Source organism: Bacillus rossius, chromosome 12 (assembly GCF_032445375.1).
Source record: "Bacillus rossius redtenbacheri isolate Brsri chromosome 12, Brsri_v3, whole genome shotgun sequence".
NCBI classification, from domain to species: Eukaryota; Metazoa; Arthropoda; class Insecta; order Phasmatodea; family Bacillidae; genus Bacillus; species Bacillus rossius.
This window is the reverse complement of record NC_086339.1, coordinates 3041799-3063535: the sequence shown is the minus strand read 5'-3', so window position 1 is coordinate 3063535 and position 21737 is coordinate 3041799. Positions and strand designations below refer to the sequence as shown.

Here is a 21737-nt window from a genome sequence, read left to right as displayed (position 1 = left end):
AAAACTCAAGTTGAGTGAGACCGGGGCCCATTCAAGGTAAGCCTTTTCACAGACGAGAGAGCCAAACGCTCGATCGTACGTGCATCTTCGGTTTTTTTTGTTCATTGTAAAAGGTTAGGTTAGCTACATATTAATACTTTAAAACATTGTGGACGGTTGATTTGGTTAGGATAGCTATTTTAAAGATACTGTGAAATCATGTAAACGGTTTCCTAGCCCTGGATAGCTACATATTAAAAAGTTATTTGCTACGCAACCATAATATGTAGCTATACTTACCTAATATTACCAACCATCCACAATGTTTTAAAGTATTTATAATGTAGCTGACCTATCCCACTAACAGCAAAATTTAATGCCACACCGGTTTATACAATGAGATAGAACGGAAGGAAAAAAAAGCGAGCATGAACTTCGGGGAACTTCGGCTGTGGCTCTCTCGTCTGTGAAATGAAGGCTTCCCGTGCAAGGCCTGGAATGTTGCGTGAACTCGGGCGACTGGAACCAGAGGTCTGGAGCGGACGCGGGCGGAACAAGATGGCGGCCGGCGGGCCACACATGGCGGGGTCCTGCAGTCCGCAAGGAGGCCGGTGACTGCGACTCGTGTGGGATCACTACGATCCGCCCGTGCCACGTCACAAGGCCGGCCAGCAGTGGGTCTGCCCCGCCTTGTAAGGGAGCGAGTCTGCGTCAGTGCTGCCATCTTGTGTTGCTTTACAACCGCACGCGCCGGTCTCTTGACCGGCTCGGCTCGGGGAAATAAACCTCGGTGCTTGTGTGAAATATATAGCTGTTTTTACAAAAACCTTCTGTACTTGAACTCTTAGTGAGTTATTGTGAGATTTAACGAGCAACAGTTTTTGACTTCTGTGAAAGCCCGTGTGCGTCTGGAGTTTTTTTTTTCAGGTACGAGGTACGTGAAAGAGGAAAAAAAACGCACGCGTAAAAATAAAATAATCCAGCGGGGCAGGCGCTCCTGATCGGCCAACTTCGGGAAGGCTCGGCAATCGCAGCCAGAAGTAGCATTCCTGTCGCTAGACTCTTGTGCAGCGCGCAAGAGGCGCTGGTCGCGAACTCGTGGCGCGATATGGCGCGTGTCCAATTAAAAGGCCGCTATCAGACCCGGGCCGTCGGCGCCGCCGGTCAATTAGCGGCCGCCATCTTGTCCTGCCAACCTTCCGGAACAACCGTCATTATCCCCTACAGGCGATCCTGACGCAATTACAACAACCGGCACTCTATAAGGTTAACCGCGTTCACCATCTTCCATCTTCGCGGTAGAGGGAGTGCAAGGCCTAACGAACGATTAAACTAAGAGAAGGCACAGCTTGGAATTCTTCTGATCGGTGAACATGTAAGCTCTCTGTATACGGCAGTTGGTTGGAGTAATTTCCCAATGGGCTTAGTAGAACAGCGTGGTTCACAACGGGGACGCGCCACAACGCCGAACGTACAATAACGCCGAATGCCAAATTGACTACAACGCCGACAGCTAGAAAACTGCTGTGTACCACAACGCCGAATTACCACAACGCCAAAATACATTAACGCCGAAAAATGTCAATGCATGACTGCCACAAAGGTTAGGTTAGGTAAGGTAAGGTAAGGTAAGGTAAGGTAAGGTAAGGTAAGGTAAGGTAAGGTAAGGTAAGGTAAGGTTAGGTTGTGGTATTTCGGCGTTAAGATACATTTAAGAAACACACACAAATTCATTCAGTTGTTTTTAATTTTGCTCCTGTGCCCCCCCCCCCTTCCCCGCAGCAACATTTTTCGGCGTTACTGTATTTCGGCGTTGTGGTACACAGCAGTTTTCTAGCTGTCGGCGTTGCGGTCCATTTGGCATTCGGCGTTATTGTACGTCCGGCGTTGTAACGACCCGTTCACAACTCGTCACTTAATGGTTTTACTTGTCTTAATTAACAAATGATGTTTATCAGCTCAACAGTATTTTCAAACTGATTTCAGTCGTTTAAGCAAAAACAAATATACAAACATATCCTTATGTGTCATAATATGTAATTCTCAAGGGGACAGTCAACTCCACCCAGCTGTATACAATATGAGACTATAAACATGAGACGTAAAAAATGTATTAAATGCAAGTTAGCAAAACGTTGGTGGAAATTAAACTTTAATGACTTCCAAACAGATTTCTTAATCTGCGGAGGCCATTTTGTTATCAGGTACTAATAAGTGCTAAGCTAATACTTAGAAATACGTTAGCATACGTTAGCTAAGCTAAATAGCATTTTGCACTAATATTATAAATATTTAGGATAATTTTTAGGGGGAAAGAAAGGGGAAGTTCTTTTAAAATACTTGCTCAATAGACTTCAAATATGACAAACGTGGGTAGCTACACTTTCAGATCAGAGCTTATTTATTTATTTATCGTCCTTATTGGTGGCGAAGTTAAGGCGGTACGCCTTTTCTTACACTTAACCACTTTTCTGCAATTACATCAAATAGTGGAATATTAAAAATTAAGTATGATATAAGCAGATGTTGACTAAATATTAAGCGAACTAATTAAAATTTTAACTTAATGTTCAAATATTAGCTATTACAAAAGATTCAACCATAACTAATTTAAAATAATTAAAAATTAAGCATAGGCATACATAAAAAGCAAAGTGATTAATTATACAGCAAATAGTATAAAAAAATAGGTGCTACTACATTAAAACCAGTCACTCGCCCATTCACACACAGATTCAAGTAGTAGGGTAGCGGCGAAGTGGTCATGGTAAGCAGTTGTTACAAATATGTTTTTTTTTTCAGCCTGTAGAGCTTGTGGTACTTATTAGTTTGTGCCTGGCACACGTCTGAACACACGTCTCGTGCAGGGTACGATCGTGCAATGCTAAGCTTGTTCCTCCAGCAGCTGCCTGGAGCGACTCCAGCTGCAGTCTGGTCGCTGGTCCAGGTTCCAGACTCCAGCGCCAGGTTTCAGCGGCGAGCACCCCTCCCCCACCCCCCTAGCCCTGCTGGGTTGTGTTCCGTCTCCACGGTGGACTGTACCGACATCACTGCCACGACAAGTCTGTGCTGTTATGGAAGGGAGGGTTAAGTCAAAAAAAAAAATTAAATTTTAAGAGAGGTGGAAGAAAGTCTAATATTATTTTCACGATCAAATAGTAGTCGTTATATTATTAATTATTGATATCTTATACAGGCAACACAAAACTACAAACCATATAAAGTGTCAAAAAGCATGTCCTTCAAATAATCCTTGACTTTCTTCCACCTCTCTTAAAATTGGATGTTTTTGTCCTAACCCTCCCTTCCATAACACCACAGAAGTAACAAACCATATCCTCCCGGGCTCTCGTGTACCCGGCTACAACAGGCTCCAGTCTGAGGGAAACAACATGTCTCCCGCGGCGACAATCCTCATCCCCTCCACACCTGTCCGCTGAAAAGCATGAGACTACTTTTAGAAAAAAATTATTATTTTACATCTTTTTATGCTATTTGTTAAAATTGGACTTATGTCAGAAATGCTTAAAATTGGTATATTAAGGGGCTATTAATTTTTTTAAAAAACTACTGGCTATTTACTTTCCTCGCTCCCCCCTAAATTCATAATAATCACCCCAATTCCACGAAATGTTTACTACAACTACCAGGAGCCAATCTTGCACTTTTCCCAACGAGCAAACATTGAGGAAGAACTCACTTAGGCCACTCAAACAAGCTCTGTACGGCACGGAATGTATTTATATTTTTTCTTCCCCCCCCCCCCCCAACTCAAATGCACGTACTACGCAGATATTCGACGATGAAGTTTCCTATGTCGGATTCAAGGTAGCTTCGAAGTCCACGGGGATTTACTACAAATCCAGAGGCCGCTATCTTGGAAGTTCTGTTTATTGACGTGATGACGTCTTAGAAATCGATGAACGCCGGCTGCACGCACGAAAAAGCATGACACATTGTCACGTTCCACCTGAGCCAAGCGTGCAAGAAAATCTTCTATAATATCAAACAGGTTAAGGCGGGCTTTTTAACTAATTGTTCGTGATGATATTTAAACAAATTATTTAAATAAATTTACAAAAACTGTAAATAATATTTGAAAATTAAAAAAAGTATGCAATTTTTCATAAATGTTTTCTTATGTCGTTATCACGTAAAATTATCGTCCGTAAACCGACTTTACAGACAAACCCCCCCCCCCCCCCCTTTTTTTATTTGTTACACATTTTTAAAGGAAGGTTTCCCCACAAAGTGAAAACTTAACCAAATCTGATGGCTGCAATGTTCTGCTCCTGGTGATTAGAACTGTAAAGTCATATACTTGCGATATAAAATACCGGAAAACGTGTTCTGTTTATGCGTGAATGGCTTAAAGGTGTATTTTACTTGCTAAAGTTTAACACAAAAACAAACTCGACTGAAGCTGTGAATTACGTATTTAGTGTTAGGTAAGCCCATCAGGATATCTTTAACAGTGGTGTTTTTGAAAAGTTGTCTGAAATGTTGCCCCTTGGAAGGGCAGCCCATCAGGATTTTTCTGACATTGGTTAGTTTAGGTCAGGTCATTTTACAAACTAACCACTGTCAGAAAAATCCGGAATGGCTGTCCATCCAAGGGGCACCATTTCAGTCGCCCCGAATGAGGAACAATCCGTCGCGGCTTTGTTGAGCAATCTCCAACGGCAGTCAGTGATCAGTCGCTCGGCGCCGGCGGTGGTTGATAAGCTCCTCCCCCCTCCACCCCGCCAACCACGGCGCAGGCACTGATCAAGGCCAACACCGGGCTGCCGTCTGGCGGCGGCGGGCTGGAACTAACAGGTGAGGCGTGTCCGCCGCAGCTGCAGCCTCTATTTTTATCTCCTCTCTCTCTGCTCCTTTTTATCCCCTCCCTCCACACCATCCCACTTCTTTTACCAATACCGGCTGAGCTCTACGTGAGGTGAGTCACGCTGCCCCCCCCCCCCTCCCCTCCCTCTCCACTACCTCGCTCTATGACCACGCGGCACCACCTGTAGGCACGGCTAAACTCCCCAACGCATCGATATATCGCTTCAATTATATCGATGTATCGGTCTATTATGATAAACAAACTTTTACCCATGCCTTACTCATTATAATATATTAGTCATATTTAGTCAACATCTGCTTATATCATGCTTAATTTTTAATATTCCACTATTTGATGTAATTGCAGAAAAGTGTATAAGAAAAATCGTACCGCCTTAACTTCGCCACCAATAAAGACAAATAAATAAATATAAAATTGTTATCTAAGTATATGTTTTATTGAGTTCTTGATACATCTAAATATAAAGGCATTACCTAACACAAGTTTGGCTCTTTTCATCAAAAGTGAATACCACTATTTTAATTTTTAAAGTATTTTTTTTTTTTTACGGATTGTTCTTGTTATAGACTTTAATGTGTTAAATCTTCCTGTGTCTGTTTTTCGGGTTTTCTCTGGCATACTAGCAATGGTGTATGTCGAAAGTAATTATTCAAATCAATCTTCCCGTAGCAAGAATCATTCAAAGAGCTTAAAATACACATGTTTGGTAAATAAAACAAAGATATACTGTACTTCAAGTTAAAACAATGGATTAGGGAATAACACTTATCTGACACTGAGGTCATTAAAGACAGATGACGAGTAAAACGGTATGATTGCGTACATCTGAATTTACCTAAAACCAATAAATCTACCCAGGCCATACAACCCATTATTTTTTTTTCCTTTCCAACTACCCAACCATTCATTCTGATACGCGCGTCATCGAAGCAAATAGCAATTCTGGATGAAAAATTATGCATGGCAGTTATAGAACTACAAAACTGTTATTGTGCGAAGAAGCAAAGAAGAAAAAATGAAAAGAATGATGGCTTTATTGACCGAGATACTTGACATGTTTGCGTTCTCTGCGAGCATGTTGCTGTGTTTGCGCAATAAAATTCGCCGACACATGCTCTTACGTCAATTCCAACTTCCAATTCAAGGTTGGCAGCTTCAAGAAAGCTCAGTTCTAAGAAATACACATAGGCCTACTCATTTTCCTCCTGCGAACACACACGCGCTTTGTAAACAGAGAATACGACTACTTAGGTTCTTAGTGTGACGCTCTATAGTGAATAGAATGCAATTGCGAATAATTCAATGAGCAGGGTGCAAGCTAAATGAAAATGTGTGGGCACTAACAAATTCTAGAGCAAAATTAAATTTAGTACGTAGTTTGTTTTGCAGATATCTGATAAGCATGTTGTTAAAATCAGATAGGAAAATATTTTTTTGTTAATTATGGGAGGAGTATCTGAGAAGCTTACTCTAATAGGATTCTTCTGAAGTAAGCTCAAATCACAGAGTATTTAGTTATCACCAAAACGATTAACTTGTGAAAAATTTATTGTTGTGGTGAACTGTACATTTGTAAAATACAACTCGATACCGTAAAAATAAGTCAATAGGAACAAACTGCTCAAAGAATCTTTATATAGAAATTCTTCAATCAAATACACTAAATAATATTGGTGAAAAAAAGTACCATATATAAAAATTGAAACTAAAAGAATTTCGAGAGCATGCTTGTTTCTATCCATCCCGTTTTACGGTACGTAACAACAGTGGAGTATATGAGATGGGGAGGGGGGGGGGGGACAAGTCCCGGAAGGATATTCCAATTAAATACAATTTTCATTGGCTAATATATATACAATTAATTAAATTGTAATAATCTAAATGTCTGCTCACAGATTGATTACACCTTCGTAAGTCCACTGTTTCCTCTGACTACTGGCGCTAGGTAACACTGTGACTCTCTGGGAAGCCTTCATTTCACAGACGAGAGAGCCACACCCGAAATTCCACGAAGTTCTTTCTCGCTTTTTTTTCGTTCTATCTCATTGTATAAACCGGTGTGGCATTAAATTTTGCTGTCGATTAGGATAGATTAGCTACATTATAAATACTTTAAAACATTGTGGATGGTTGGTTATATTAGGTTAGTATAGCTACATTAAAAATACTGTAAAATCATTTTATGGTTGCTTAGCAAATAACTTTTTAATATGTAGCTATCCAGCGCTAGGAAACCGTTTACATGATTTCACAGAATCTTTAATGTAGCTATCCTAACCAATTCAACCGTCCACAATGTTTTAAAGTATTTATAATGTAGCTAACCTAACCTAATTGACCATTAGTTATGAGTTACAATGAACAAAAAAAAAAAAACCAAAGATGCACGATCGGGCGTTTGGCTCTTTCGTCTGTGAAAAGAAGTCTTCCCGACTCTCTCTACCGTTCGTCTCTTACCGCGAATATGAGTTTCAAACCAGCCTAGGGGTCACTCAACCTCTTCACTTCACTGTTCTCGCACGTAATTACATCCGTTTATATACCTCTCAGCCTCACCATGAAAAGGTCTCTTAGCCCTACCAAGTGTCGCGTCATTAGAACCACTAACTTCACACTCGAAGTAACGAGAACTATGGCATCCTAGTTAAGCCAAGTCACGCTCTGGGAATATGCCGAAGTCTCTCTCTCGTATTACCGTGTAGCGAAGTGACGGGCGCAACTTTTCAGGGGAGGGGGGAGGGTGGGGAGGGGGGCTCCCCTGTGTCCCCCGCCGACCGGCCTGCCTCGTCGCTAGCCGCGTCGTAACAATATGTAAACATTGCTGGCTATCAAAGTCACTACACTGCCGGTAGCAGATAATATTTTATTTACTCTACATGTATCACTGTAATTTTTTTTCTGCGTAAAAACTGACGTGCAGTGCACCATGAAAAATGACAAGATGTAGAGGATACAATGTTATGTTAATTATGTAGTAATGTATTGCTATTATAGGTAAACTTTAGTGGGGATTTTTTAAATTTCAGAGATTAACGGGTGTTAACACTCACAAACACCACGAGCCTGCGCACACACACACAGGCTGGCCGAGTCAAGATGGGAAAGCGTGTTTCAAAATGAGCGAGGGCTCGCCAACGCAGTAGAAATCAGCATGTGTGGATCTATTTTCAGCCGGCGGTGGTGACCCAACCGGTTAGGCTGTTCCGAACAGGGCTCTCAGATCGCGCCCATTCCCTCAAATGCAGCTGTCTTCAATCGATAAAATGTTCAAGCGCGTACGTTACGTAACATAAGCGTCAACACTCGTAAAGCTAGTTCTACAATGACACAGATCGGAGTACCTGCATAATCGCACGCATGTGGACACGGATCCGTATGGATTAGCTCCGCAGTGCCCATTCCGTTTACGTTATACCGTGCGACCAATAGAAACCGAGCATTTGGCCGCGGTGGTAGCCATGTTATGTTTAAGTTGACTGTTTCAAGTAGGAGAATATCTAGGGTTGTATCATTATTTTTATTATACATCCTGACCAAGTTTTGTTCTATAATCTCCTTTTTTTTTATTGAATTGATTTTACGTAATCGTGAAGTTCTAACTCACTGGTTGTCATTATTTGTTACGTTTTCCGAGCATTGTAGAAGCGACAGACTTGTAGCGAAACGTTTAATATATTGCGGATTCGGATACGTTTGTTACGTCTCCGTGCGACTGTGTTACGGGCCCTAAAGCCCACCCCACACGATGCCCATTTTCTGCTATAACTTCTGTTATACCCATGGGTATAAAAATTTTCATAAAAATTTGTATAGCAGAACCGCAGAAAGATTTCTTAACTCCATACACACGATACCTAGAATGCTAACAGAAAACCAGCCAACGCAGTTGCCGACCAAAGCAAACATATCAGGGGAGGATAAACCTGTCGAAGTCAACTTATCAAAATACTGAAAAAAAAGTGAAAGTTACACCTGTTTGTGTTAAAAATTATGTAACTTGCGGAAATATTATTTGATATTTTATCTTATATTTTTCATTTGCAAATAAATAAAAAAATTGGTTTAGTATTTAAAAACAAATTAAGAGCAATTTTGGAATTACAAATATATTTTTAAGTTGTAGGTTAATTTCAAAATCTAAAAATATATAAATTTAAATGATACAAGGGACATTGGGTTTACTAAATGTAGTTTATGTACGGTTTAAATTCTAATATTAATTTAATTATACAGTTAATCAAGCTAATTTCATTGTAATAGTAAAAAATGCTACCGATTCATATATGTTATATATAAGATTTATTGATTACTTATATATTTAACTACATAATTAGAGGAATTGTAACTAATATTTTTTTTAACCCAGTGAGACAAATAAACACGCACATACCGCGTAATAAATTTAAATCTTAGGTGAAGAAAAACATTTTGCATGTTTTTTTTTACCCTCACAGGTGTGTCGCTATGAAGTATCAGTTTATTCATTATTAATTTATGGACACTCGTTTCTTAATAAACGTTGGCGTTTTAATTATAAAATTAACTTTTGGTTTAAATTATTTGTGAACATGTGATTTTACTTTACTTTTTTAAAAGTAAAAATAAATCTAGGTACGTAGTATTATGAATAAAATCAATGGACTGAGACACCTAAATGTAGTTAATAATATTATATCATAAATTAATTCTAATAATTTATATTTGCAGAAAGCACAGTATGTACAATTTAATTATCTGTTATTTAAAAAAAAACTAAAAAAAAATTGGACTGATGTGGGTTCGAACCACATTCAAAATCACCCTTCTACCACTGCCATCGTGCCCTTCGCCACTACGCTACCGCAACTTCTACTAATGTAAAAGGAGATAATGGGAAATATAAAATGAAACGTATTTTCATAACGTATTTTAAAGTTTCCGATTACTTCTTTCTGTGGCAATTTCAGCTTAACAAATATATTCCATAGTAGTTTTACTATTATAAAGTTTCATTTGGCATACCATTACATTTGTTACGTCCCTTAATGTTGACAATACAGACTATATACGGGGTTATATTGCAACACGTGGGTCCGCCATCTTGACGGCTCCAGCTCGTGGGTATAGCAGAAAAATGGAACACATTCTATTACGGTTTTGGCTAAGACTTCTGTTATGAAAACTTTTATACCCACAGCCAGACCCCTTGGAAGGGTGCTGAAATGTTACCCACACGGGAGCAGGCGCGCTAGCATAAAAATTACATGAAAACTGCTAAGGAAATGGGTGTCGTGTGGGGCAGGCTTAAGCGAGAGAATCGCAAGCGCCAGGGGTCTGCCAACAGTTCCCGGGTCGGGCGGTTTTTATTTTAACACGTCTGGACAGCTTTCTTCCCCCCTCCACCGCCCTCCGAGGTGAGAGGCGTACAGAAATAGTTCCCCCCCTTCGGCGGTCGAGCAGCTTTCTCCGACCCGACTGCGATTACCTCATTACCATTCCACTCCGACAGATGGCGAATTTCCGCTAAGCAAACAACACGTCTCTCTCCAGGCCACTGTAGACCAGCATTCCAGAGGCCCGCGCAGGCAACTGCTGAGATGGCTCTTACGACAGGCCCTAGCATATCCTTCCCCCCCAATATCCCTCATCATTGCTGTCCACACAACCTAACCCAACTGACCATTTTCATTCTCTATACCACAGATTTGTAATACATAAACCTAACCTAATCATTTGTTAAAATGGTGAACTATTAGATCACAATGTCAGAAAAACCATGTCAAAAAGTAGTTGTTTTTATTATTTCAGAAGAACAAACATAAATGGTGTTTTATTTCTTTTTTTCATTCATACATAACTTTCCAGTATATGTAACATTTACATTGACTAGATTTTCTAATTGGTAGCATTGGAGAAGTTAGCATTGACATTCCCGGCATTTAAAACAGACGTTTTTCCACCTAAAAAATAATAATTCCGAAGTCAACCGAAGGCAAGTATTCGGTAATGTTCGGGCATGTCGAATACTCGGCGTGAATCGTTGACCTAACCCGCACCCCTCCAAAATACACTTGGTTTTAGTTAGGTTAGGAAAAAGAAAAAAAAATCACAGTCTGCGCGTGGACCGCGGAGAGCAGTCAGGAGACACACCCCCAGTCCGGGGCCCCCCGTGACGTCACGACGCGCCTGGCGCCCGCTGTGACCCCCCTCCCCCCCCTTGCCAATGTGTGTGTGGGGGGGGGGGGAGACCGGGGCAAGGACACCCAGATGCCACATGTGAAAACATGTGTCGCAGTTGCAGAGGTAGCACCATGTAGTTAGTACATAGTAGGCTACCAGTTCAGAGTGAACACTCAATGCTATTGAATCTCCGCCCTCCCCTTCTTCGCCCATCCATTTGTTCCAAACTACAAGATCACAAACTTGACAAAATATAAATGCTATTTTGTCACTTTTTTTAATAAACGGCTCGCGAGTCTACAAATGATGTGTTTTATTCATAAACTACATGTTTAAATGGTATCCTGTTATGTAGGTACACAACAAATTATTAAAAAAAAAAAAAAAGTGTAAACTCTGTGGGTACTTTGTCATTAAGATGTGGAGTGGCAGCCCTTTAATATTTTTTTAAGGGCTCTGTGACGTTTTATTTTGGTGATGTTAACGATGAAGAAATTGAAGAAAAGCATATCAATGTTTGTAGCATAACACACACGGGTAGGTGTGTAAGCCCTAGGCCTGCAGACAGGATCATATTACTCTTAGTAAATATCCTATTACATTTAAAAATTCACAAACGATAGTTCTCATGTGCAATGGACATCCCTCGACTTTCAAGATTATTAAATATGTCCATGAATCATTATTCTCTCACAGTTCTTCAACGAAAGAAATACGCTTAATTCTATAAAAACTTATTATAATCAGAAAATAAACACATGTATTTGTAAAAAAATACTGTTCAGCGCATTCTGTTTTATTTGTAGACTGCTGACCACATAGGTTTTCAGAAAATATTAAAAAATATTTGCTTATTTATTTTATCGTCATTGCAGCGCCGTATTTTTGTGTAATCCGACTTGGCTAAATTCTTCACCAGATCTCATAGAATTTATCTATGCAAAGCTAAACTTACCCCACAATTTACCTTATACAGTCATAACCCTCAATTAGTAATCATTGTCGAATTTATTAGGATAAAATCAGTACCGATGTTTTGAGGGTATAATGGGACAATCAAATCCCACGATTTTTTTCTGTAGGATGTCGCTCTTTAGCCGTAACACAACGAACATTTGCGTAAAATGTTTAGGTTTGAAGATCTTCATCAAAGGTTCTATCCTGTCGTGTATGCTTTCTCAAAGGATACTCGGGAAATAAATTTCAGAAATCACAGCAGGCCTACTTCAATGACACGGTTTTTTTTTTAAAAAAAAAAAAGTGGAAAATTAAAGGTAAATGGAGGGGGGAGGAAGGGGGAAACAGCTTGGAAAAAAAGACAGTGGGAGTAAAGAGAACAGCTGGCAGGCAGTTCGCTCAAGGCGTGGGAAAACCAGCCTCCTCTCGCGATTCCAGCTGCGAACATACGCGAGGTTATTTCCGGACACATCCGCCCCCACACGACCTTCCGAAACTACGCTTCAATGTCGCGACCCCCACTTCCGCATGTAACGGTCACCTTCAAAGGAAACGGGGGAGGGGTAAAAAGTAAGAGAGAGGCGTGGTACACACTGCGATGGTCGATACTCCTGTGGTCCAAGACATTATTCATAAAAATATGGCACCCTGAAATTCCGCAACATAAATTATTACCGTAGAGTAACATTCCAGAAACGTTATTGATCGCTTGCGGCAATTCGTAAAGCAGCCCCCCCCCCCCCCCCCTACAACGTAGCAAACACAGTTAACCTAAATTTACAATTAAAATCAACTTAATTCAACTCACGGAATTTTTTTTTTTTCAAGAAACAGTTAAGACATAAGACACATTGGACACGTCGCCTTTAAATGAAAAATTCAGGCGTGTACCAGCAATACAACTAACTAGTTACGTTATTCTGTTTTTATAAAGGTTACAATTTCGACGTACACGTGTAAATGTTCTTTTTTTTTTAATTCAACGCTGATATCTGAAATAAATGCTGCAACCTGTAAATAAGCCCAATTCATATTAAATTAAAAAGCATTACATAGAATGTTATTTTGAACATTGTACAATGTTATTCGAATAACAATAAATCATGGGACACAGCAGCGTTGTAAACGGCCGTTGGGATCACGAGGCATGCCTATAAGACGGGTACTTGACAGGCAGGAAAAGGGGCGTGGGTGCCTAAAGCATTACTCACCGCACGACTTCTTAACCTTCGGTTGTTTCCTGCCGTTGAACTTGTCGTCGGCCAGTTCCCTCAGCGTCTTCATCTCCATGTTTTCCGCGACACCGAGACACTCGCACCGCCAATAACCTGCAACTGACGCCACTCCACGAATACTTCCACGAACGAAGCGTCCCTCCTGCTCCAAACAGCGCGTGCGACCGGCGAGCGAAACTTCCACGAAATGGCGGGAGCGGCAGATGGCGCTGCCGGCGGCGGGGGGAACTGCCCAGACACGTTCTCGGCCCTGATTGGCGGGCCGCTCGGTGCCGGCCCCTTACGTCACCGGGCGACCGCGCGGGGCGGGAAGCGTACACATGACGCGCGATCAGTGCTGCCAGCCCAACGAAACGTACTTTTATTTGATTGCGCGTAATTGCTTTGTTTACGTCCCCCGTCCCCCCCTTTTTTTTTTTTTTTTTTTTTTTTCGTGGTTCGAGATGTACGCGTGATTTATGACCAATCAAAAGGTCCGCGTACGTCAGTTAAAAAACAGAAAAAAAGACGTATTGCCAGCGAGTTTTGAAAACGTTTTATTATTAATTCTGTGAGAAATCTCGAAGGTTTTTAAAATGTCATTGACTGATTAATGCCTGAATGTGATAATAAATCCCGTGTTCAATTCTAAACTAAGATTGTCGTTACAATTTTCTAAATCGCCCACATTACTAAGGAGATTTATGGAGCTGGAAGAACACGCTAAATCCCGATATACCTACGTACCCCAATTAAAGTCGTCTGCTGCTGCTTACTTTCGTTCCTAAGGCGAAGAAAAAATAGCGTATACGCGAAAACATTACATCTCTTGATTAAGTTAGGCCTCGAATATTATCGAATGTGGATTCTAATAATACTGAATGTACAATTTTCAACATAGCTTTGAATGTCCATTTGAAGCGCCAACCAAGTACAGCGGACCAAGAACGTACGCCGAATTTCATTTAGACAAAGGGGGGAGGGGTGCTTGTGATATAACTACTTTTCCCGCTGTGTGTTTTCAAGTTCTTGTCGGTGGGAATTATAGATTTGTCCCTTCAGCGGCCGGGCAAACACCTGACAGCGCTGTTTGGCGTCGCAACAGGTGGCCGGCGAGCGCGTACCGTTGACTTCTGTGCTCGTGACGAAAATAAATAAAAGAAAAACAGAGAGGCGAGGCAAAAGACGTATAAGTACATTCCAGCCAAAAAAAAAAAAAAAAACACTTGTGAATTCTTGTTAAAACCGCCTGTCACACTATGTATGTCTGCCGCTGCGGCTAAAACTTGAGCAGCGTTTTTTTTGGGCTGAATATTCTTTCGACTGCTTCTTCTTTTTTTATTATTACACAGTTCCGGTCTCTCAAGAACAACAGCGCCAGGGATTTCGGTCGACGGGACGACATTGGTCGCAAGTTACATCACTCTAGGCCAGTGGTTCCCAAACTTTTTCAGCTGGCGACCCACCTTTCCTTACAGAAATACCTCCACGATCCATCGGTCCATGGTGGAGTAAAAAACCTTATTTGTATCGTATCCCTTCCTTATGTATGTATCATTTACCATCAAATATTGCAGATATATATATATATATATATATATATATATATATATATATACATATACACACACACATATATATGCTTTTTTAAGATACCGATTGATTATTGATAAACAATTTGTGTTCTGATTTGAAAATGGTTGACAAAATATAAGCACTTTGTAGCAAAACAGTTATTTATTTAACAATAGATACCTATGTGTTTGCAACCAATTCGATTTGTTTAGATTTTTTCTGATATTTTCTGATGGTTTATTCGATGGTTTCTGATAGTTTTAGGATCGAGTCGCGACCCACCGTTTGGGAACCGCTGCTCTACGCGATTGCAAGGATGGTATATTTCAATAACAGACTATTGCCGATTCCTCCACAATTTTGTGGAGAGGATGTAATAATACTAAGCTCTAATTATAACACATATTTATATATCATTTTTATATTATAACGTATATCACCTAATAAAACTTAATTTTTTCATAGTCCTAAAGAATGATGTCGATTCTAATGTCGAACCCACACATTCAAAGTTTAATTAATCCACGTATGAAAAATATATAAATTGTCCACAGTAGTAGGAAAATGAGAGTACCGAAATCGTTTCTATTAATATTTTAGATTTCTTTACCTAGAGTCTACTGTAAAAACTGAGTTAATAACGAGCATTTTAATAGAACGCTGTAAGATGTAATCTAGGACTTATTTACTTTTTACTTATTACTTATTTACTTTTTCCCTCCCCCAAGTATAAACCACTCGACGGCCCATTTCTTTCGTCTAGCATTCGTGTCAACAAAGCACTGGCTCTAAGCGAAGACGGAGAGATGTGATGAAAAAGTTCGGAAAACTGCCGGAAGGTGTCTCTACTGTCCAACACACTTGGCCACTCGTCGCCGATAATACGCGTTGCTGAAACTTCATTAGGTACTTTTGTACCGTAGGTCCGATTGTAATAAACTAAAGACTAAAATAAAGTCAATCATTCAGACGACAGATTGAAACATGTTTAATTTATAAATGAAATGCGAATACAGCTAAACTCGCAAAAATATCACGTTACATCGTAACGGCTTATTTATTAAAATTGTTAATACATTAAATTAATAATGATAACTTATAAAATTATGTTTCTAATAATTTCAATAATTTCTCTCGTGTCTGAAGATTTATCTACGAAAGTTTTACCACTAGGTTTTTGACAAACGCTTGAATGTTAAAAATTCCGGACTATTAACAATAACTTTGCTTTTAAAAAAAATTAAACTATACACGAGAACGCTTCAAACATTTTCTAACAGCTAAATCATTCACAAATATATTGTTACGAACGCAGACAGTACCGCGACGCGCGCCAGGTTCGGAGCTGGCTGGCGGCCCCGCACGACCGCTGACGTCAGGCATGCCACGCGTGCCTGGCCGGATTACAAGGGTCATCGTTAAACCCCCCCCCCCCCCCCCCTTCATTCAACCGCACCAGCGCAACGTCCTGCCTCGGCGCTGTTATCTGTCGCTGGGCGGCCTTGGGAAATTCCTCGGGCCACCGCGCGGAGCAACGTGGACAAACACCGTCTTTCTCGTTGTTTCGGGCGTCGGGTCGGCCCGGAATGACGCGACTCGTCACCGCTGCTCTCGTCGGTTCGAGAGGTCCTCCCTCGCTCCAAGTTCCGGCGCAGGCTTCTATCCCCGGAAGTGCTGGGTATATATATAAACACCGGTTCCGAGCTGCAAGAGAGAGGGAGAGAGAGAGAGACACGATGCATGCACCCCTCTCCCTGCAGGGCTAATCCCAGCATGACTAGGCGTACAGACGCACCTAATCGGGACCCCTCCCAAGTACACTTAGTGTGAGTTAGGTTAGGGGAAAAAAAACGAAACTACGAGAAAGAGGGAGAGAGAGAGAGACGATACCGACCAGCCTCGATACCCACCGCCGCCGTGACGTCACTTTATTTTTCAATTTAAAAAAAAAAAAAAAAACATTTCCTGTGTCTGTACCGACTGTGGCTACTCATTGCTGCAGACGATGAAGGATCTCCGTGACCAGCACCAGCGGGCGCTGCTAGGCGGGGCTGGCGTATCTTATCTACACCCGCCCCCGGCATGCGCCACTGTGGCGCCAAGGTGCTCCAGCTGTTTCCACAAGCTGGCTTATCACCTGCGCTATCTGCGAGGAGACCTTGAGCCGCCACAACTCGCTGTCGCATGTCCCCTCCCCTCCCCATCCCTCTTCAAGGGAAGCCATCTTGTTGATTGTTGGATGACCGTGGAGTGGGTTCCGTTACACAGTTGAAGCTTTGAATATATATACTGTATATAAGTCGCGAGTGGATAGCATTTACTCTACGTTTTTCAGAAGCGTATGATGAGCAGCTTGGGAACTTCACCGCTGCAGTGCGCTGCCGTAACGCCCTGTATCGTCTTAGTTGTTATTTACACGTTAGAGCGCAGCTCTGTCGCCCGCTGTCATTCCCCGCACCCCCTACCCATCATTCACTGCAGCTCAAGTTCGTTCAACAGGAGGGGGAAGGGGTGTTTGAAGAGTTCGACACTTGTCCGCTAGGGACCACCACAAGTCGATGCCTTAGAGATGGTGGCGATTGCGGCGGTGAATTAACCAACTACCTCAAAACCGTATTAGAAATTTTAACCTGGGCTGGCGACTTCTATACAGTATATATATTCAAAGGTTACACAGTTGAAGTCGGTCGTCTGGTTTAGGTATCTAAATATTTTTCATGGCTCTTCAGCAGCTGGCTTGTGGAGCTCTGTTCAGAGCGTCGGGCCCATAGCCAAGCAGGACTGAGGAAAGATCAGCCAATGAACGACCAGCCACGGCTTCATCGCACCGATTTCCTTCTGTTATATAACTCATTCTGTTGCTCCAATTACTGGTTAATATCATTAACACATTCCATATTATTACTAACAAAATTTCACATAAGTCTTGAGAAACTTAACAGTTATAGCGTATAGCTGTTATGATATTGTGTTACGCCATTTGTAAAAGACATGACTTGATAGCTTGGAAACTTAAAAATCTACGCCCTCGAACATTACAAGACACCACAATTGATATGTGTGTTCTGAAAGCCGCAATATTGGTACACGATCAGTGAACGGGCTCACAGTGTGTCAGGGAAAAAAAAAAAAGATGCTAAATTAAAATTTTTGGGTTGGTAAACATTAAAAAAATCATTGAAAAACTCTCAATTGTTTTAAAGACAAGTCCGGATCTTCAAATGATATGTTGGATAGGCTCAGATAATCTTGGGTGCCTACTTGGTAATAAAATAGGGAGTGGATTTCTGCAATACCTACTTACAGAAGTCAAGGGCGTAGCTAGGGGGGGGGGGGGTTAGGGGTTCAAACACCCCCCCCCCCCCCCCCCCTTAGCATCAAATCTTCAATTAATTTCTTATTCATCACTCAAACATATTTCATATTAAAATTAATAAAAAATTTACCATTAAAATATTTAAATTTAAGTACCGAAAACTGCTAAAATAGCACTATTTTACACCTTAAAATCCAAATTTTCCCGGGGGAGAACACCCAGACCCCCCGCTTTAATGCGGGGGGAGGGGGGGTATGCTTCTTAACACCCCCCATACACAAATCCTGGCTACGCCACTGACAGAAGTCAAATGAGAACGAATCTTCACCTCCTTTACCGCTCGGACAGAAACCCTGTTTTAGTTTATAGCGTAGTTTAAGAACACGGTTAACACACAGTCTGAACATGTTTCGTTCGAGGCTATGTCTCATTCCGCTTAAACCGGTTGGCAAAGTAGTTCAGAGCGACATATCTCCTACATAAACCTCTGACTGGCTGTTGGGCGTTGAGAGTATGAACGGTCTTTTTGCGAGAAACGCGAGATGGCACTAGTACGTGTAATATTTTATCGACCGCAACTTAAAAAAAAAGGGGAGGGAGGAGATTGTCTGTAAAGTCGGTTTACGGACGATAATTTTACGTGCTAACGTCATTAGAAAACATTGATGAAAAATTGCATACTTTTTAATTTTTATTTATTATTTACAGTTTTTGCAAATTTAATTTATATAATTTGTTTAAATATAATCACGAACAATTAGTAATAGAAATAAACTGAAATCCAATGAACGTCAATAAATTGTTAATTTTAAATGAAGAAATTGGACAAATAAATCAAATTTTTTAAATTGCTGCTTTTAAAAAGCCCGCTTTAACCTGTTTGATATTGTAGAAGATTTTCTAACGGTGGTTGGCCGGTTCTTGAACGATCGGCTCAGGCGGAACGTGACAATGAGTCATGCTTTTTCATGCGCGCAGCCGGCGTTCATCGATTTATAAGACGTTATCACGTCAAAACAATTAACAAATAAGTATCAAATTTGCACACAGCGAAAACTTCCATGTTTTGCTTGTACAGCAGGTGAAATGTTAAGTAACGAATAAGTGCTGACGCCTCTCGTCGCACAGGCCGTTATGCATCATCACCGCCAGTCCAGAAGCGTGCGCGACGAACGCGCAGCGGAGTGCCGATGCGAGCAGTGCTACGAACGCTACGAAGATAGCGCCGCTACCGACCGCGTTCGCCATATCACTCCGCCTAGGTGTGGCAAGGTGCTTCCGCCAAACTACGCAAAAGGGTTCATGCCTTTTTCTTTCCAGGGACAAACTTAAACTTGTAACCGCTTTAAATTACTTTTCCCCCATAAACAACAACAAAAAAAATTGTTCAACGTGCGACTACGTCGTAAAAACTGGCCGCTTTAGTTTTTCAGCGCTCTTTGTTTTTTGGCGGGAGTTAGCTTAGCGTCTCCCTCCAACCCGGCGCTGGGAAGGGAGTCAGTAATTGGGAAGCCATCTTTTCACAAACGAGAGAGCCACCCCCGAAGTTACCCGAAGTTCATGCTCTCTTTTTTTCCGTTCTATCTCATATCTTTAATGTAGCTATCCTAACCAAATCAACCGTCCACAATGTTTTAAAGTATTTATAATGTAGCTAACCTAACCTAATTGACCATTAGTTATCATGAGTTACAATGTACAAAAAAAACCTAAGATGCACGATCGGTAGAGACCGGAAAAATTCGCGGATTCATTTCGTGTTAGGCTGATATTCAAACATGTGTATAATTCTGCTGGTTCTGCTATTGGCTCGTGGATTTAACTGGAGCTCGCTGGGCCAATGAGAGACTATCGACCAAAGAAGCGTCGAATCACAAGCTACCCAGTGGAGACGACTCACAATTCAGTAACCAATGAACACGCGTGTTTACTTGAGAAGTGCAGAGGATAATGGAGGCTATCCTAGAGGTCATTGAATCCGCGAATTTTTCCGGTCCCTAACGATCGGACGTTTGGCTCTCTCGTCTGTGAAAAGAAGGCTTCCCCAGTTACTGTCGAGAGCTGACACAGGCTGGCAGTCTGCACGCTTCCCGCGCGAGCGAGCATGTAGGGGAAACGTCCGTCATGTCGACATAGTATCGCCCGTCACGCGCACGGGGGCAGCACAGCGAAAACTGTGCCTCAAGTATATTGTCGGGAGTGTCGCGTATTTACGTTAACATTAGCGTCAGAGACTTCGTGCCACGCGGGAACGTCCGTCGGTAGGGGACCTCCACGGGCAACGGAATCGGTGTCGCCACTGGAAGGGGCCGCGTTAGTGCGGAGACGTACCCGAAAACAGAAATGGCCTGCGGAGTACGACAGCACCGTGTACCTCGTGCCAGTGGCAATAAACCGCTGAAATTTTTCAGAGTATTAATCTTTTAATTTAATACGGCGTCCTGGGTAGCTTGAACTACCCAGGGTGTCTTTCAGTCGTCACGTGGTCGAACCGAACCCTGAAGGTGGGTTTACGATTGAAAATTATGAATTAAGAATTAAGACTTAGTCGTGTACTTACCATATGACTCTAAGTAAACTAATGGAGTGGTTTATGATTGTCGTGTGTGAATTTTGACGGGTCGTGTGCGAACCATATGATGACTTAAGACTTAACAGAAATGGTTATATTTTATATTTTTCATTAAGACTTAAAGGGAAGCGACCAATCACAACAAACCGGAACCTTTCAGCCGGAAGTTTATGTCTTGGTATTGGACCGAGCGAGGCAGTATTTTTGGTTAGAATTCGTATATTTGTAATTAAGAATTAATTTAGACATGAGTGAACATTCTTATGCAACATAATTTGACATTTCAGTAGAATATGATGTAATGATAGAAGAAAAATCGGGCAATGATATGTGCTGTGATTGGTTGGAATTAACGACTTTTATGTCAATCATAAACTGGAAAATGTAGCTTTGACTTAATCGTGTGCTCGATGTTAAGTTATAATTCTTAAGGAAATCAATCGTAAACCCAGCTTGAGACCCATGTATTTTATTACGGACTTACACTACAGGGAGGCAGATGGAGCGGTGTCAAATGTATTGACGACATAATACGCCGACATAATGTTGACGGAACTCTTACTACATAATTATCTTTGCCCGATGGTCCGATATAAGCACATTAAAAATAACCAATTAATACAGAATTTAATTTGCCTGTTGTGGCATAATTGTAACTGATTTACACCGAGCAGGTACATATACCATAACCTTTGTAGCTAATACAAAAAAAATTCCCATCCACAAACCCCGATATGGTTTTGTCATATTAATTGAAAATATAATTTTGTAAAAATTCTTGTAATGTTTGCAGACAGGAAGTGGTGAAAGCTGAAATCTTTACTGCGCGCTTTTAAACACGCGTTTTTTCAACTAGAATAAGAAAACCGTAGGAAAAGTGTCCACCGCGGCATCTGTTAGGTAAATTTTGAACCACAAACTGTTAACGACATCTAGCGGCTGCATTCGTACTAAATATTTTTTATGGATTGTTTTGTTGCGTTCTCGTCATGCCAGAGCTGTCTATAAAAGCAAAAATTGTGATAAAAAGGTTATCAAGAATACTCTTTTAAGTACCAGTCAAGGTCATACAGATATGCTAGATGTACAATCGAGAGATGAGAAAGGAATGGTAAG

At 41.2% G+C, this 21737-nt stretch overlaps 3 protein-coding genes across 4 annotated transcripts in view; 1 reads left to right on the top strand and 2 right to left on the bottom strand.

Moving 5' to 3' along the window:
- LOC134537362 (microtubule-associated proteins 1A/1B light chain 3C-like) overlaps positions 1-13493 on the bottom strand; it is a 55249-nt gene extending 41756 nt beyond the window's left edge. The window contains exon 1 of one of the 2 annotated variants that reach the window (XM_063377715.1): positions 13156-13493. In XM_063377715.1, coding sequence (XP_063233785.1) covers positions 13156-13234 — 79 coding nt within the window. In that variant the 5' untranslated portion in view covers positions 13235-13493. The remainder of the gene's footprint in view (positions 1-13155) is intronic. The other variant, XM_063377714.1, reaches the window with a different exon arrangement.
- Positions 1-21737, bottom strand: part of LOC134537381 (uncharacterized) — an 843397-nt gene that overhangs the window by 400246 nt on the left and 421414 nt on the right. The window lies entirely within an intron of this gene.
- Positions 21415-21737, top strand: part of LOC134537360 (UTP--glucose-1-phosphate uridylyltransferase) — a 54896-nt gene continuing 54573 nt past the window's right edge. The window contains exon 1 of the mRNA XM_063377709.1: positions 21415-21732. Coding sequence (XP_063233779.1) covers positions 21697-21732 — 36 coding nt within the window. The 5' untranslated portion in view covers positions 21415-21696. The remainder of the gene's footprint in view (positions 21733-21737) is intronic.